The 20122-nt window shown below is 41.7% G+C and overlaps 1 protein-coding gene across 1 annotated transcript in view; it reads right to left on the minus strand.

Moving 5' to 3' along the window:
* The window catches only part of LOC120023924 (metabotropic glutamate receptor 1-like), a 54898-nt gene extending 46909 nt beyond the window's left edge, over window positions 1–7989 (minus strand). The window contains exons 1-2 of the mRNA XM_038968026.1: window positions 7287–7989; window positions 3281–3533 (exon numbers count right to left, since the gene is read on the minus strand). Of these exons, the coding sequence (XP_038823954.1) occupies window positions 3281–3533; window positions 7287–7989 (956 nt within the window). The remainder of the gene's footprint in view (window positions 1–3280; window positions 3534–7286) is intronic.
* Window positions 7990–20122: the final 12133 nt, after the last annotated feature.

The raw sequence follows: 20122 nt of genomic DNA on the forward strand, positions 1-20122 counted from the left end.
GTTGATGTATTTGTAAAGATAAACAATAAAAAATATTCAAACAAATCAAGTCTTTCTTTTCATACTGGTATATTGACACAGTACAGTATGTGTTACTGGTAGTTCCTTATTCTATGGATTGTTTTATGTAGTGGATATAGGTGATTATCCTAAATTATACAACAGGTATTCCACAAGTTACCACCATCTAAATCTATGACGTTGAAAAGCCTATTTACTTTGTTCCATCTGATTACGCAATCCACTCTCTCATCAGCCCAGCCAGGCAATTTACAGTATATACTAGATCTACACTGTAAAAAGCATGATTTTAATCGATGCATACAAAGAAATGTTAATAGAAAACATGTTTGAAATGATTGTGTTAGATGTGTAGTTGGCTATCTCTTCTGAACAACGGCCTGGCGAGAGAGCAAATGTTCTATGCCAGGTGAAATCGCGCATCATTACCTCATTGTTATGGATGTCTCCCCCAAAACATCACTAGAAAACAGTTTAAACAAACGCAAATGCAGCTTCTTTGCTATTATTCTGGCTGCACTGTTTGACGTGACCGTGTCAGCTTCAACGTGATCAAGACAAAGGAGATGATTGTGGACTACAGGAAAAGGAGGACCGAGCACGCCCCCATTGTCATCGACGGGGCTGTAGTGGAGCAGGTTGAGAGCTTCAAGTTCCTTGGCGTTCACATCATCAACAAACTAACATGGTCCAAGCACACTAAGACAGTCGTGAAGAGGGCAGAACAAAACCTATTCTCCCTCAGGAATCTGAAAAGATTTGGCATGGGTCCTCAGATACTCAAAAGGTTCTACAGCTGCACCATCGAGAGCATCCTGACGGGTTGCATCACTGCCTGGTATGGCAACTGCTCGGGTCCAACCGCAAGGCACTACATAGGGTAGTGCGTACGGCCCAGTACATCACTGGGGCCAAGCTTCCTGGCATCTATACCAGGCGGTGCAAGAGGAGGGCCCTAAAAATTGTCAAAGACTCCAGCCACCCTAGCCATAGACTGTTCTCTCTGCTACAAGTGGTACCGGAGCGCCAAGTCTAGGTCCAAGAGGCTTCTAAAGAGCTTCTACCCCCAAGCCATAAGACTCCTGAACATCTAATCAAATGGCTACCCAGACTATTTGCAATGCCTCCCCCCATCTTTTATGCTGCTGCTACTCTCTGTTATTATCTATGCATAGTCACTATAATAACTCTACCTAAATGTACATATTACCTCAATTACCTCGACTAACCGGTGCCTCCGCACATTGACTCTGTACCGGTACCCCCTGTATATAGCCTCGATATTGTTATTTTACTGCTGCCAACTGCTGCCAATTACCAACTGATGAATTGGTTTACAATTACCATCATAGTCATAAAAACCAAAACATTCCTCTTTTAGGGGTTATTGACTCCTGTTAGAAATGTAAAAACCAGCAACTCTTTAATCTGTGACTCTTTAATCATTTGTTACTTTCATTTCTTTTTTTGTTGTTGTATTTTTCTTGACATTGCGTTGTTGGTTAAGGGCTTGTAAGTAAGCATTTCACTGTATGGTCTACACCTGTTGTATGGGACAAATAAAATTTGATTTGATTTATTCACACCCCTGAGTCGATACTTTGTTGAAGCACCTTTGCCACCTATTACAGCTGTGAGTCTTTCTGGGTAAGTCTCTTAGAGCCTTCCACAGGTGGATTGTGCAACATTTGCCCATTATTCTTTTCAAAATTCTTCAAGCTCTGTCAAATTGGTTCATTGCTAGACATTGGATCATTGCTAGACAACCATTTTCAGGTCTTGCTATAGATTTGCAGGTAGATTTAAGTCAAAACTGTAACTCGGCCACTCAGGAACATTCATTTGGTAATTCACTTGGTAAGCAACTCCAGTGTATATTTGGCCTTGTGTTTTAGGTTAGTGTCCTGCTGAAAGGTGAATTCATCTCCCAGTGGAAAGCAGACTGAACCAGTTTTTCCTCTGTCAATTAGATTAGTATTGTGGAGTAACTACAATGTTGTTGATCCATCCTCAGTGTTCTCCTATCACAGCCATTAAACTCTGCAACTGTTTTCAAGTCACAATTGGCCTCATGGTGAAATCCCTGAACGGTGTCCTTCCTCTCCGACAACTGAGTTAGGAAGAACGCCTGTATCTTTGTAGCGACTGGGTGTATTGATACACCATCCAAAGTGTAATGAAGAACTTCACCACGCTTATTTTTTTACCCATCTACCAATAGGTGCCCTTCTTTGCGATGCATTGAAAACCTCCCTGGTCTTTGTCGCTGAATCTGTGTTTGAAATTCACTGCTCAACTGAGGGACCTTACAGATAATTGTATATGTGGGGTATAGAGATGAGGTAGTCATTAAAAAATCATGTGAAACACTATTATTGCACATAGAGTGAGTCCATGCAACTTATTATGTGACTCGTTGAGCACATTATTACTCCTGGACTTATTTAGGCTTGCCATAACAAAGGTGTTGAATACTTATTGAATCAAGACATTTCAGCTTTACATTTTTTATTATTATTAATAAAAAATGAAAAACATAATTCCACTTTGACATTATGGGGTACGTGTGTATGCAAATGACAAAAAAAACCATTGAAATGTAATCCATTTTAAATTCAGGCTGTAAACACAACAAAATGTGGAAAAAGTCCAAAGATGTGCCCTGATTGGGTCGCGTCCATAGATTTAGAACAAAAAGACTGGGTTGCGTCTCTGGCAACCGGACCGATAGAACGAACAACCAGCCGGCTTGGGTAGCAACCCTAGATTTGTGTCTGGACTATATCTCGTGGAATGATGAAATAGTATGAATAAATTCATCAAAATATATTTTTTAATGAAAATATGTCAATCATTATTTGAATACGATGGTAACCCTTATAAAAGTGATATTGCCCTAGAAGCCGGTGTATGGAGGATATATTGGCACGCCTTGCCGGCCCTCGACCACACATGCCAATAAAGTTGTATTGAATATCCTCCAAACACCGGCTTCTCAGGCATTATCAAGGTCTACAAAATCTACACCCTGACACAGCATCATATAAGCAGTTTTATATCTGTGACAGAGATACAAATTATTCATTACCGGTGACCCTTTCTCACTGGAAATAGTGGTATCTGCTCCAATTCCACTTAGTTGCCTTGGTGACATGCGTGTCGGGAAGCAGGCAGCACAAAACCACCCTGCACCCACCATTGAATACAATACAAAAACCACATTACCCCAAAATAAGTACCTTACAGCCATGTGCCTTACCTGCCAATGAGGAGGAACTCTCCTCCAGCCACACCCAGACGTCTCATGGCCATGAGGAGGCCGCGCACGGTCATGCCCTCGCAGAAACACAGCACCACGCGGGCCTTGGGCAGACGTTCGCGAAGCTTCTTAAGCAGGCGGTCAAAGTGCTTCTCCCCGGCGTTGCTGTAGATCTTGTCAGAGTGGGCGATGCACAGACCCTCCTGGGAGGCCAGCTCCTTGAAAGCTTCCATGCCACTCTCCCCGTAGTTTCCTAGGGTGGAGGGATGAACCGATGGGTTAATCACCACTTGACATACAAAATGACTGACGAGGAGTCACCATTTTGGAGCAGGAAAAGGAAAAACATCCTCGTCATTGATCTACAACGGAGGTTTTGTCGTTGTAGGAAATGAAACCTACATAAAAAGTCACAATCGGAACAATCGTCGCACAGAATCATCATGAGAAAGAATATAGTCTATGAGCATTGCTTTTCATTTCAACCAAGCCTCTCAATCTATTCCACTGAGTTGTAGCTAACAGTCTATTTCAGTGTGCACTGATTTCAGAATTTCTCTATATACTTCATCAAGGCCCTGCAGGCTGACAGTGACTGGATTCAGCCACACTAAAGCGAAAAACTCACCAGAAACGGACGGGTGGAGCAAGCAGAGCGAGGTGGGTGGAAAGGATGGGACAGGCAGAGAGAGCAGTGACTGTATGCTAGCAGGATAGTCCATATCTCCAATCATCTTTGCTGATAGCGATGTTGTGTTTCCATAAGTGGATGATTTGGTCTTATTTAGCATGTATGGTAAAGCTTCAACCCTTAGCTAGCTCTTCCAATTAAAATAAGCTCGAAAAAAAGTGAATGACATTTTATTTTTTATTTTGTGTGACTAGTGCCAGCAATAAAACGCCAAAATAGAGACAAGTTCTAATTGAGCAAGGCGTCAATGAGGACAACCTGCCTGCCCGGCTTCGGTTGGGTCATTGTAATTCAAAACAATGCATTCTAAAATAAATCACACACACATGCCTCACACACTCGCCTTTCGGGAGTTTAGGCTAAAACTACTGTCGTAGTCTGATGACTGTGACACGTCAGGCTGTGATTGACTGTGACTGTGCTTTAGTCCACATCCATCCTCTGATATAACCAGATAAATAGGGAGTCAAGTGGCTACTGATCGCAATCAGGGATGCTGAAAGGGGTAGAGGGATGCTATATTTGCCTATGATGGCATCCTAATCAAGCTCTGCAAAGCTGTCTTATTTTACATGTGTAACCTTTATTTAACTAGGCAAGTCAGTTAAGAACAAATTCTTATTTACAATGACGGCCTACACCGACGTACATACATAGGCTGCGTCTGAAATTGCATCATATTCCCTATGTAGTGCACTGCTTTTGACCAGAGCCAAAAGTAGTGCACTATAGAGGATATGGTGCCATTTTGGACACAGCCCTAGTTGTGCACAGAGGACGCTGTTTTATTGTGTATATTCAAAGTGCTGGCTTCAATCAAAGATGTTGTCTGCAATGTTAATGCAGTGCTTTCATGGCCCTTACACACACCTGTCTCATTCTGAAAAATTGAGGCATCTTCCTAAGCACATTGTGCTCTTTTGACAGTCTGATTGTGCTTGACAAGGGAAAATAGGTCTGAATTGGCAGCACACTAATGCATTACCCTAGGGGTGCTATTAGACTGGGCCACAATTGTTAGTTTTCCAACATAGCCTTTGATGATACTTTGAATTGCCTCGTTTTATTTTCCTGATGGCAAATGGGAATCATGATATCCAATTATTTTTCTCTTTCGATTGAGGTTGGAGGGAGGGATGGATGGATGAAAGCAGGCATATTGACACCCATTCACTGAAACGATTTATGTTAATCTAGCCAGGTAATTTATGCAATCGCAGATCCTTAGCTGTTGCTATGGGCAACATGCTGCATTTTTACTTGTCTTAGGTGGCGGAGAGAGATGGCTGCTGTTTGGGGAGGGGGAGGTGCTGTCTGTCATTGTGACTGCTGTTTAAAGCTATCTGAACAGGTGAATTCGTTTTATGGTTGATCAATTCTAAACCCCTTCAATTCAAAGGATTTCAATTTAAAGATTTCAGTCTAGCAAGAGACATTTTAGTCATATTTTTCATATCAATTAACAAATTCACTACATTTTTTAACTCACAGCCCCCACAATTTTCACAACAACAACCATTCCTCAAAGTGCACAAAATACGATTTACCTTACCATACACTCAATATTATACCTAGCAGGCATGGTGAAGGTCAGCTCCCTAGCACCCCCTAGCTGTGCCTCATGGCACTTCACCTCCACTCTCTCCTGGCTCTGCCTGCATGCCCTTCAACCTGACCGTGACCCCTGAACTTTTGTGATTCCCCTACTGGTTTCTAGGCTCTGCCTTTTCAAGGTGATCCAGCGTTCAACCCTCCCTTTAGGGCCTGTCTATCACATATCCCTCTAACAACTCCCAGAGCTCATCAGTGGCCACTACAGAGCAGAGATGCACTCTGCCTTTCAATCATTACCTGATCACTCCATTGGTTACATTTCACTGAGATTTAGGCTGAAGAGTCTCGGCTAATGGCTAATGGCAGAGATTCACATGTAACTACAATTTAGCCATCTTCACATTTAATTGTATCCTCTCCCAATTACAGTTGTGATAAAACTGGTGAAAGAGTTGTCTGTGATTCAAGCTTAAGCGGTGTGTGTCTGCGTTGTGGAGTGCTACTGGTGTATGAACCATTTCAGCACCATGGACAGCGCACTGACAAACTCCACCGATAACGCATTCAGACAGGTGCTGCTGAGAAGCTAATGTGGGCTGCTATTGCGATGTGCTGATATTTCCAGCGTTGAGAGGCATTGCCAGAGGTGCTTAGAAATCCCTCACAACCATGGGTTAAATATGATGGAAACACACTCAACACAGTTTATTTCTATCGATATCCATAACAGGGGGAGACGTTTGGAGGTATTGATTACACCCATAGAATTAGAATTACTAGAGCAGACATTTCTTTCAAGTGTTATGTAAATAAGCGGACCAGACGGATTCTATTTATATGATTCCTCGCATAGAGATACATTACCTGTAACCCCAGCCTGATAGTACGCCGCACAGCACAAGAACAGCAAATGCAGGGGGGAAACAGTCCATTAGTGCCCCTGTTAAATATGGATAGGCTGGTTGATTAATTAAGACATGCTTAGAAATGCAAATAATGAAGATGATGGAGCCCGCCTGTTATTTTCTAATGGAATAGAATTAGCATCAAATTAAACATCCTGGGAGAGAGAGAGAGAGGGAGAGAGGAGAGAGGAGAGAGGAGAGAGGAGAGAGGAGAGAGAGAGAGAGAGAGAGAGAGAGAGAGAGAGAGAGAGAGAGAGAGACCAGTGCTGACTGGTTATCTTTTCTATCTAGTGTCCAATCTAATTGTCTCTAATATAAATAGATCCAAATAAACACCAAAATACATTTTCAGTCAGAGAACACTGACAACAATAAGACTGAATTGTGGCTTGAGAGATCGGATGCGTTGCTGGAGTGTGGATGTGATAAAAGGCGGAAGAGCAGATTGTTGTGACATACATCCAATATAGGTCACAACCCCATACTTTACCTGGGGTGTGTGTATGGATAGTTACATTGCACAGGATGTATAGGTTTGTCTGGAGAGAGGGAATTCCAGTTTTACAGTTTCCCTTCAACGCAATGCACACAGAAGCACACACAGGGAGGACACAACGTTAGGAGCAAGTGCTTAACTGTTCACAAACCACGCTCACAATCCACCACCATATAAATAGCTAGGCCTATTTATCATAATCCCAGATTTTTCAACCTCAAACCCAAACAGAGAGAAGACAAAATCAATTTGACAGCATGTGCAAAACCTCTCCAAATCTGTGCTAGTCTGACTATGCCTACTTGGTCTAATCCTATCCTAGAAGTTGAACCCATGTTTTGAGTGAGTTGAGTGACTCACCCTCTGTGTGCACCGCAGACACATAGGTCCAGTTGTAGCGCTTGACTATGTCCAGCATGGCCCTGGCCTGGAGCGTGTCAGAGGGCACGACCCGCAGGAAGTACTTAAAGAGCGTCTTGTCACTCAGGTCGATACTGGTCGCGGAATAAGCAATCTGGGGGATGTTGAAGAGCTGCAGTAGGTTCTGCACCTGGATAGCCACGGAGCTTGAGCCCGGCCCGATCACCCCAGCGATGGGCTTCTTGGAGGGCGGGGGCTGGTTAGATGGCGTCCCGTCGATGCACCACTTGGAGCCGTCCTTGTCGTCCCGGATGGAGATGAGGGAATCCCGGATGAACTCGATGCTCTGCTCCAGGGCCACAGAGGAGTGCCAGCAGGAGTCCCGGATCTCACAGCCCAGGCTGATGTTGGGGAGCAGGAAAGGGTCGGCGTTGATCCGGTCCAGGGTGTGGAACATGGCCTCCACCCGCTGGATGCCATACTGCTCACGGACATCCCCGCACTTTCGGTCGGCCACTTTTTCGGCGGACGGCTGGTGGTGGACGGAGAAGAGAGCCCCGATTATCACGTCTCCATCCATCCGGGCCACGGAGCGGGGAGTGGCCCGCGGGACCGCCGATCGCTCAAAGATGCTGCTTTTGTGGGACAGCACGAGTACATCAAAGAATAGTGTTGGGAGACACAGGAGCATGAGGAAAGCCATCGTTACGCTTGCCATATCCCGCATCACGTGAGCGGCGCCAGCTACGCGGACATACTATCTGTTCCTGGCAGTTGAGCAGGAACGTTGGCTGTCTTTCAGTATATCCACGTTTAACCCAATGACCATGATTGGGGAACACAGCGCCCTGAGCACATCCAAACACACCTGGAGAGAGATCAAAACACAGTCATAAAATATCAAGCAAGATTGTGAAGGCAGCAACAGATATGCAACGTTTCAGTTAACATGTAGTCTCTACATTACATGGGTTTGAAAATAATGGTGGCCCTCACAATGAACAGGAGGATATTCTTGGATTAATGAGGTTCATAGCCTATTAGCCAACACACCATTCCTTCTAGAAATAAGGCTAATACCTTACCCCTTTGCAAACTATATATACTATCATTAATCCCACAAGGGGCAATTATGTTATCTTAAATGAGATAATGGCATCGCTCCCACCGTCCATTGAGAAACCCGAGCTGCCGAGAAGCCCATTTCAGCACCCTGGAGAGCTCACTAACTCAGCGGATTACTGAGGAAACGCCTTCGTACAGGTAGGTGCTACTGATAAGCTATGTAGGGTACTGGAGCTATGTGCTGATATTTCCACGGTCGTGAAAGGATCTCATTGAGTTCCTAAACCAATCAATGGCAAAGTATATTCCTTTCATTAGACACGACTGAACAAATCCTTGATACCCAGTCTGATGACATGGAGCTTTGAACAACGTTGCACAGAGTCTCGTGGAATTATAATTGAGCATAAATCGAATTTCCAAGACATTGTATCTTGTCATGCTCTGTAAGATCCAATGCGCAGCATGCAATATTTTCCACCCTCAACTATTCGAATTCATCGCTCACACCCCTCAGTGGACTGAATCAAAACGTTCAATAAAATGCAATTTTCGAAAAAGGATGATTACAAGGTAATCCGTGTCACGAGCATATCAAAACCGACACATGCTCTAGCGTTCACATCTCTTCTCTCAAATGAATTCGGGGAAGAACTTCTGACGTACCTGAATCTGCGAGACATATCGCGTGCCATGCTCCGTCTTCTGTGCCGCGTGGTCCTTGGCTGTGATAGTTGAGTTTGTATCGCTCGAGCGGACGTTTTTTTTTCTCTCCTCCAGCGAGATCACGAGAACCCCCACCCCTCCTCGTCTTCTTCTCATTTCTCTCTCTGCCCTTTTGTTACCACATTTCAAAATCCGGGTCATAAAAGCTACAGTCTTAATAGCGCAAAAGTGTAGGCGTTTAAAACCCCACTACAGGTAACTTATTCTTAGTCGTGTCATTCTTCATGCGAGGGTTAATCAGCCTGAAACTGAGTGGTGCCGCATTGGAGAGTTAAGCAGTGCACAAGTCGCTTAGACAGCTGATATAGATGGTGTTTGTCTACAGAATTGTGACCCGGTCCATTACCCCATGCCTCAACTGGCCCGTATCACAGCAACAACACTCAGTGTGAGAATACATTGATTTATTTGTCAATGGTTGACCAGATAATGGAGGAATCATCAATCAAATGTTACTTTTCTTATTAAGGAATGAGAGTCCAACATTGTACTAGTCCTGGTCTACCCTAGCTAATCTGTCTATAGGCTATATGTCTTCTGATCCAATATCTGACCTCTAAATTCGGATGGATGCCAGATATGCCGACTGACCTGTCTGACTTAAATCAAAATAGTGATCCTTTAACGAAGCACCTCAATGGTAGAAAAACCTATAGTTGAAGTTGAAGACCTTACTTGTAAGCCTAACGTAGAAGATGTAAATTGAGTTAATTGCCGAAGGTCAACAGTGTTAGTCTTCCAAATCGTGGAGAGGTGCTTTGTTAAGAGTTGGGTCATTTCTGTGCTATATTCTCCGTGCCATATTCTCTTCACCAAGAAATGGGTTTGGGCGACATATATCAAACAGCGTTAGGAAAAACAAGAAAAACGAAAAAGGAGCCCACAAGGCTAGAGAGGGCTGCGTTGCGTGGGCGCCCGGGAGCCAGCAGCAGCAGGCGTTTAATAAGTAAACAACCGGCGAGCGCACCAGGACATATCTTCCTGACACGCGCCCTGTGGAGTGTGAACATGGAGAGCAAGCGTAATTATGTGTGTGTGTGTGTGTCTGAGAGAGTGATAGATAGATAGAATCGAGATGAACAAACCGCTCTCACACTCACACGTACACCATTACACACACACACATACACCGTCACTTATTAGAAACGGATGTCATGCGGTGTTATCCTATATGTAGCCTACCTCTTTGATAGCCTGCTGAGAAGAGTCAACGGGATTTAAGAGATTGGAGGCTATAGAAGATGGTCCCCGAGGGCCATGAGAAGCGTGACCATAGACCAGACAGAACCATCAGAAAACGCACAAAAATAACGTTATAAGTCACTATCACGCAGTCAGTGGTGGAAAAAGTACAACATTGTCATACTTGAGTAAAAGTAAACATACCTTAATAGAAAATGACTCAAGTAAAAGTCACCCAGTAAAATACTACTTGAGTAAAAGTCTAAAAGTATTTGATTTTAAATATACTTAAGTATCAAAAGTAAATGTAGTTGCTAAAATATACTTAAGTATTAAAAGTAAAAGTACATTTATAATTTAAAATTCATTATATTAAGCAAACCAGACGGCACAATTATTATTATTATTTTTTTTTAATTTACGGATAGCCAGGGTAAAGCTCCAACACTCAGACATAATCTAAAAACAAAGCATTTGTGTTTAGTGAGTCCACCAAATGAGAGGCAGTAGGGATGACGAGGGATGTTCTCTTGATAAGTGTGTCCTGCTAAGCATTCATAATGTAACGAGTACTTTTGGGTCTCAGGGAAAATGTATGGAATAAAAAGTACATCATATAATTAAGGAATGTAGTGAAATTAAAGTAGTCAAAAATATAAATAGTAAAGTAAAGTACAGATACCACCAAAAAACGAATTAAGTAGTACTTTAAAGTATTTTTCGTAAGTACTTTACACCACTGCACAGAGTGACTGTCCCCCTCAACCATATCCCGTTAGCCTAACAGTCGAGACAGCATGAGTCACTTTAGATGAACCACAGAGCAATGTGGGCCTAGTATAACACCCCTCAATCAGAAATCAATTGACATGGTCTTGAATTCATTTTGTTTGATGGGAAAATACAGTGCCCCTTTACCTATTCCACATGTTTTTGTGTTACAGCCTGAATTCAAAATGGATTAAATATATTTTTTCTCTCACAAATCTGCACACACTACCCCACAATAACAAAGTGAAAACATGTTTTAAGACATTTTTGAAAATGTATTGAAAATGAAATACAGAAATACACTATATATACCAAAGTATGTGGGCACCCCTTCAAATGAGTGGATTCGCTATTTCAGCCACACCCGTTGCTGACAGGTGTATAAAATTGAGCACACAGCCATGCAATCTGCATAGACAAAAATTGGCAGTAGAATGGCCTTACTGAAGAGCTCAGTGACTTTCAATGTATCTCATTTACATAAGTATTCACACCCCTTGGTCAATACATGTTAGAATCACCTTTGGCAGCGATTACAGCTGTGAGTCTTTCTGGGTAAGTCTCTAAGAGCTCTGCACACCTGGATTGTACAATATTTTCCCATTATTCTTTTTAAAAATTATTCAAACTCTGTCAAGTTGGTTGTTGATCATTGCTAGACAACCATTTTCAGGTCTTGCAATAGATTTTCAAGCAGATTTAAATCAAAACTGTAACTCGGCCACTCTGGAACATTAATTGTCTTCTTGGTAAGTAATTCCAGTGCAGATTTGGCCTTGTGTTTAAGGTTATTGTCCTGCTGAAAGGGGAATTAATCTCCCAGTGTCTGGTGGAAACAGATTGAACCAGATTTTCCTCTAGGAATTTTCCTCTGCTTAGCTCCATTCTTTTTATTTGTTATCCTGAAAAACTCCCCGATTACAAGCATACCCATAACATGATGCAGCCACCACTATGCTTGAAAATATGGAGAGTGGTGCTCAGTAATGTGTTGTATTGAATTTGCTCCAAACAGGACAAAAAGTGAATTGCTTTGCTACATTTTTTTGTTATACTTTAGTTCCTTGTTGCAAACAGGATGCATGTTTTGGAATATTTGTATTATGTCCCTTCTTCCTTCTTTTCACTGTGTCAATGAGGTTAGTATTGTGGGTTAACTACAATGTTGCTGATCCATCCTCAGTTTTTTCCTATCACAGCCATTCAACTGAAATCCCTAAGCGGTTTCCGTCCTCTCTGACAACAAAGTTAGGAAGGACGCCTGTATCTTTGTAGTGACTGGGTTTATTGAAACACCATTCAAAGTGTAATTAATAACTTCATCATTCTCAAAAGGAATACTCAATGTCTGCATTTTTTTTTACCCATCTACCAATAGGTGCCCTTCTTTGCAAGGCATTGGAAAACCTCCCTGATCTTTCTCGTTGAATCTGTGTTTGAAATTCACAGCTCGACTGAGGGACCTTACATATAATTGTATGTGTAGGGTACAGAGATGAGGTAGTCATTCAAAAATCATGTTAAACACTATTATTGCACACAGAGTGAGTCCATGCAACTTATTATGTGACTCGTTAATCACATTTCTACTCCTGAACTGATATAGGCTTACCATAACAAAGGGGTTGAATACTTATTGACTCAAGACATTTCCACTTCTTATTTTAAATTAATTTGTAAAAAAAATCTAAAAACATAATCCACATTATGGGCTATTGTGTGTAGGCCAGTGACAAACAAATCTAAATTTCATCCATTTTAAATTCAGGCTGTAACACAACAAAATGAGGAAAAAGTCAAGGCACAAAAACCCCTACTCTTATCCACAGATTCAAATTAGTTTCAGGCATCATGAATTGGTCATGGCCAGATTTGACTCTTAGTAGCAGGTTAGGAGAAGTTGAGCAGAAAGTTAGAATAATTAATATAGCAGGTTAGGAGAATTAGGTTAAGGTTTGATGTTAATTTGGCAAAAGCTGGATCCCTTTTATCCATGACCTCATGTGAAACGGACAATTTCAGCGCCAACAACAGCTACTTCAATATACTTCTTTTTGAAAGCAACAGACTGCCCTCTAGTGTTCGACAAATAACGTTCTAAACGTCTGAGAGCAGACTTGCTTATGACACAATTTCGCCCTCTTGTGGTTATATCAATACAATGCATGCCACTCTTTTGGCTAAGAGAGACTGACTGCATCACTTCTTGTATTTATAAGAAACATGAATGTGTTGGACTTACCAACTTCTTTGCATAGATAACTCATTACACAGCACTGACACACACCCTTACCACACCAGACATGCCACCAGGGGTCTTTTCACAGTCCACAGGTCCTGAACAAATTCAAGGAAACAGTATAACACAGTCATGATTGCACGGAACTCCCTTCCATCTCATATTGCGCAAGTGAACAGCAAACCTGCTATCAAAAAACAAATAAAGCAACACCTCATGGCAAAACGCCTCACCCCCATCCCATGTGACCTACTTGATGTGTGTAAAGTATGCACTGACATGCCTACACTATGTGCAACTGATAGATGGAGACACACGCATACTACATGTTAATGTTTTTAAATGGATATCAATTGTAAATTACTTCGTCTGTAATGTATTTTTCGTTGTGTCGGACCCCAGTAAAACTAGCTGTCGCCATTGGCGTTGACTAATGGGGATCCTAATCAAATCAAAATAGCTTCAACCAGCCTTTGGCCTACACACACAGAAACTGACACAAAGTCATCATAGGTCTCACAATTTGACAGGTGTTTAGCCTAAATAATAAATGTCATGAAAATGTACACATTTTTACTGATAAAGAAAAACGCCTAATCATCAAATAGGCTACAGTCAGATAGTTTCAGGCTTGCTATTCATTATGAACAAGTACTCTGGGTCTATGTTTTGCCTCAACCAAGTTTACAAACTAGGTTAACTTTTAATAGGCTATTTTAATTTTTAGCCTACAGTGAAAAAATGTGGTTCTCGGTCGCCAATGAAGATGCCGACTGAGTGAGTCTACAACCCACGGGAGCATCCCACGCAGACCCCAGACAGATGCGACCCGGTCACCCGTATCCCGGGGCTTCTCTGTGCTTGATATGTTTGAGTTATGAGTCAGGTCCGCCCTGCGCTCCACAACACAAACAAACTTTTATGGAGACTAGACACTATGACACTGCCACCGCGGCTGCCCTAGGGTCGTAAGAGCTGATATTGATCCAGACTAACAGCGACATTTTTGAGGGATAGGGAGGGAGGCGTCGTGGAGTAGGTGCTTGGGGGGACCTCAGTGTTTTTGGTTTTGAGTTCCTTTGAGGTTAAAGGATGACATAGTCCAGATACAGCTCCTATTATTAAGAACGGTCCCCCTGAAAATTACCCTATTATAGCTTACATGCGGTCTCTGCAACATAGGGGCAAATGTCCAAGGAAAATAGCTTAGACTGCCTACATCAAGTGAAGGAAACTGTGAAGTTATGTCGTCTTCTTGCCTTGCCTTCTTTTCTGTGGCCTGAAAAGGCTATTGTTTTATCCCTCTAAATAATTGATGTCACTATCTAGACCCAACTTGCGACAAACGGTCTGATCTCAAAACGAGTCATAGGCTATGTTGCCGTTTTATGTCCTGGTGTGCAGTGAAGGCCTATCAATAAATCGTTCACCTTTTTTGAGAGGACAGTCCTCCATGTTCAGCCTCGAGGACCATCCTTCATGTTTGGCCTGACGTCATTAGTGACAGTTGGAACTGGCTTTGAACAGGCGAGTCTACACCCATCCATCAATGTAACACTTGTTATTGTTTTCTGCAATGAGATTGATGGCCCATCCAAACTATTATGGAGAATTTATAGGGCACTAAAGAGGATACCTCATCACACGTCATGTGTGATGAGGAGAGATTTTCCAGTGAATTGAGATTTAGAAAATGTCATTTTATTGAATAGGTCTACTTCAATCAATGATCCAACATGACTTTATTTAGACCACACGGTAAACCAGGCACGTGCAGATAGCGATCTACCTGTGCCCGAGCACCTGCTCCTTTGCCCTCCCAGTCGATAGGCTTTACTTGATAATGATCATCCAGTATTGATTATTGGCATTATTTAAAAAATGTTGTGCAGTTCTGTCTCCTTACCTCACTGGAGTCCGTGACATGAAGGTCTACTGAGGATATCTTTGACACAACATTCAACTCCTCCTCCTTAATTTCCTCTTGTTTTTTAAGCACTACTTCAAATATCTCCTCTCGCTTCACAACAGACTCCGATGGCATAGAAACTGCCAGGGATGACCAAGGCAGCACCAGTTTGACATCAGATTCCTCCTGTAAATCAATAGATCAAAAACATGTACTGATACAGCCATGACTTTAAAATTATTATTTATGTTTTGGCGTAAATTAAGCATCAGTTTTTAGGGAACTTAAGAAAGAGAACTTGCTTTACTGCCTTCTTGTCATGGTCTCGGACACACAAGTTCGGGTTATTCTTCCGTTGGCCCGTCATCACAGGGTCCAGCAGCACTGACCTCAGGCCTCATCTCTTCCCCCCCACACCACATTGACCCAGCCATGACATGTGGGTCAAATTGAAAGATACCTGTCCTCCTGAACCCATCCTTTACAGTCCTCTCAGTCTCAAAAGCGTCATACGTCTGCTTCAACACTGTGGCAACCATGTGCCTATGGATAAAAACCATATAATGTGAAATGCATTACTGGAAAAGTGTCTTGAAGGGCCTAAAGGACTCCATGGTTAGTGGCTGCTGGAAAGGGGGAAAGTCAGGTGGCAGGTAGATACAGAACAATATGACTGTCTCTGTAAGCTTCATTGATAATATCAGAGTCAAGCAGATCTGTCTTTCCTTTGAGAATCAGCACAAGCGGAAGGTCCTTCACAGCAAAGCAAAAATAAATCTTATACCACCCTTTAAAATCTTTTTGTCCATATTCCCATTTTCTGATACGTAGTGGAAAAATTCATCAGGGTAAGCTGTGTCAAACAACTTTGGGCCGACCGTTTGAAGACGGTGCTGGGTGGTATTGTATCTTTTGTGCCGATGTAGCAGGCCATCAGTGAAAATATTCCCTGGTCTGCTTGATATCTGCCCATCTGAAGACAACATACTTCACAGCTATAGATCTGTCTGGGTTTTAGCTTTAAAATTGTAGGAGTCTAGGGTGACATCCAGGAGTTTAAAGTACCCACAATAGCTAGGTCAACTTCTGTACAGAGATTTGACTTTGAAGGTCTGCGATTGTGGTGCTGGCTTTGCTGAAATGGCTAGAGCTACCTAGCTAACGTTCATTCTAAAGACTGCATTCATAGGTTTAGAGCTAGCCTTTCTTTTTTCTAAACCCTATTTATAAAAAAAATCCTTTATTTAGATTGGTGGATAAGTTACATCTCATTATTTTAATACATTTTGGAATATTCGATGATAGTTGTTGACATCAACCGCCTGAATTCAATGGAGAGATGTTATGTTACTAGCTTCATGTCATGAAATATGCATAGCCATCTCGAGGCAACTGATATAAAATGTATTTTCACAAAGTTGCCGGGATGTCACGTGTCCTACTTATATCAGTAAACTCGCAGCAAGTAAAGCATTACACAACTTCTATTCGAAATAAATAGTAAATAAGCCATTACATTAAAAAAAAGACCACATTTCGACACTCTTATTGACCTTCATACAAAAACTCCTTGTTAGGTGAGCGAAAGAAACGAAACAACCCCACCTGCTGGAGAAGACATATTTTTGGTTGAGTTTGGCCTCTCTCTTCGCCTCTTCCAACGTTATTTATAATAGGTTATATGGGAAAATTCGGACCTCTCTGAAGTGAAAATAGATGGCCCTCCCTTCAGTAATATACATTTTACCTAAACCCTCCCTGAAAAAAAACAAGTGACCTCCCCTATACCCAAAATTATAATTAAAACGTGGATATCAGAGAACATGTCTACCATTTAACCTCACTACTTGGACAGACCAGAGCCTTAGATATGCAGTTTTAGAAACTGTTCTTCGTCCAGTAAGCATTAGATAGCAAAGCAGGAATTTTGATATCGCACAGGGCTGCGGACCCTTATTTTATAGTAAAAGCATTACATGACTCTACAATCGTATTTGCAGGTCCAAGAAAAAATTGCATTCCATAAAAATGTCATGCAATTCTACGTAATTTTACATATTAGCGGAATATTTTTTTAATTCCAGACAAATTACCAAAATGACAGGCTAAGAATGGCCCGAGAGATAGCCCTATGTGTTCGTCTCATCCTATTTCTCCAATGCCAAATCCGTGTGTCTTTTTTGCAAACGAAACTGTCCCTGTTTGCAAATAATTTAATCTGAGACGTCATTTGGGATCTGAGCATGGTTCTTTGAAAAATTAGGACTACATTTCCACCCCAGACTTCCCAAGCAAAGTCAGCCTCTGAATGACAAAGAAAATAAACAATGATGTTCCCATATGCATCAGAGTATTTTCCTGGTATTTTTCAGCTTGTTTCTAGCATAAAGCGGCATGGACCAAAGCGCTGTTATAGATCACTTTATATTATCGGATCCGTTTCATTTTCTTCAATCTTAAGCTAACAATGGGTAGGCATGTGCTTTTTGTAATTTTCTTTACTAAAAGGTAGGCCTATGGCATACCATCTCATACCCCCTCAACTCAAGTATTGGTTTTAATTTAAACAGCCCTTCATTGACATGGAGGAATTGACCGACAAAATCTATGGATATAGCAGCCGATAGCCTAATTTTGTCTGTCAAACAGGTAGAGCTACCTCTTATTTCTTAAATAGGAAGAAATAGGCTCCAACAAAAAGCCATCAATAACGTTGATTAATACATCATGGACAAGAAACATATTGTTTTTAACAAAATCAATTATAGTAGTAGCAAGCTATCAAAGCTGACCTCCGGTCCTCCGTCTCATCTTCGCGCTCCCCTTCTCAAACTACACAGAACATAGGCTATAGGTTAGTCCGCACACAATATATTTAATTTATTGCACTAGGCCTAATCAAAAATAATTATTGGAAAACACTTTGATTCTCTTCCTGAACTGCACTACACAGCACAGCCATTGGTTAAGCAGCACACAACATGTTTATGATCAGCAAGAGCAGAGCAGGTGAGAGCTCAGGGTTGGAATATCCATTGCAGTGTGTAATGCAGCCTAATTTTATTCACACAATCCCAGCAGCTATTTTAGAAATATAACTTTGCTTTGTGCTTCTCAGATCATGCACTTCGTAGTATTTTGATTGAGACCACAATAAATAGCTTATACTGATATTGATATTGCTTGCCCAGCGGAGAATCAGAGATGAGGAGCTGCGTCGGGCACACGAATATATAGCCTAATAAGCAACTCATTCTAAAACACAGAGAAATATTGAAATGTCATCAACTACAAATTACATTACCCTCCCCTGGACTACTTAAAAACAATTATAATAATACTAAACCCTCCCCTTGACTGATATTGAAAAAGCATGACCCTCCTCCATTTTCCTCCCGGTAACCATTCTGTAAATATCGATCCGCCCCTTACATTGCAATCAGCCTTGCCTGTTCCCGAATCGGATGTTGACGATTTATCATTACGTTACTGCTGCATGATGACAATATCAACTAGCGTCCCAGCTAAACGATACAAGTTCCTCATTTGAAGATGCTAATTACGAATCGCATTCCTACCTAGCTAATATCAAAACGTGTTATGGACATACGGCATACGACTACTTCGCTGTGAAATAGTTGAAGGAAAACTTCTCAGTCCAAACGTCAAGAAAAAGGGAAAAGAACCGCGACCCACATGACAATCATTGTCCAATTGGAACTCACATCTCTCTTTGAGGTTTCCACTAGTTACCACAGTCACAAAGTCAAAATTGGCTATTTCGTAACATTCATGTAAACGAAAATAGACTTTGTGGCTGTGATAACTAGTACCGACCTGTAATCATTAGTACAAACAGTTGCAAAACGTTCCTAAAATGAGAGTTTCTATTGGACAAATTCAGGTAGGTCCCTCCCTGTTTCGTTCCATTTGCTTCAGTTTAAGAAACGTTTTGTATCAAAATTAACGTGATGAATATGCCCCTGCTATCAGTTTAGAAGGCGCCGCAGCAGACACACAAGGCAAAGGGAGGTTGATTGAAATACAAGAGAAAAAGTGTATAGAAAAAAGTAGTTTATATCCAGCTGTAACACTGTAAGATAAACGGGAAAGTAGCTATGTTTCTATAGTCGTGGAGTTTGAACAACTCCACGGTACTGTAGTAGGTAACGTTAACCAAGAATATACGTTTCTTGTTGAGTTGTTCATGGGACATAGTTACTGCGACACGGCCTTCTTGCTAGGTGTTGTCTACAATGAATCTCAACATCAGCATGGCCAGTCTAGGAAACCAGTCCCTCAGATAGTTTTAATTCGTTAGGTTTGCTTTGGGTTGATCAAGCTGAATCTTGCTAACTTGCTAGCTAGGTTCAGCTTGTTTTCCTTTGTTGACAAATCTGGCGAACTAGCGGCTAACTTATGCTAAGTAGCTATCCAGTTGGCCAGTCAAGTTGTTATTATGCTTTTTATTTGGTGTTACAATGACTCGACATAGCTAAACTAGCTCGCTCTTTAGCTTACGTATCGAACTGAGCAAGACAGACCACTTTCCTATCCAAATTATTATTTGATATAATGTTGCTACTTGCATGATTCTGACAGTGAATTGCTGCATTTTGGTACATTTTCACCCAATTTACTTGTGTAGAAAGAAGCTAATGATTCCATTTAAATACTTATTGTATTGACTGTACTGTATTGTCTACATCAATTATAAAATTAGGTCCTGTGTATTTTCTCTTTTTCCCTCACAGAGATGCTGACTCTCCAGGCCCTACCACCACTCCCAGGGCTCCACCTTACAAACCTCTAAATACTCCACTCCCTGCCCTCTTAAAGATGGAGCAGCAACATATTCACTGTGTGACCTGCCTGAGTCAGAGGTGGATCACCAGGCCAGAACCCGGTGTCTCCTGTCACCTGCCCCCTAGTCTGTGGGGCCAT

Source organism: Salvelinus namaycush, chromosome 29 (assembly GCF_016432855.1).
Source record: "Salvelinus namaycush isolate Seneca chromosome 29, SaNama_1.0, whole genome shotgun sequence".
Classification (NCBI taxonomy): Eukaryota; Metazoa; Chordata; class Actinopteri; order Salmoniformes; family Salmonidae; genus Salvelinus; species Salvelinus namaycush.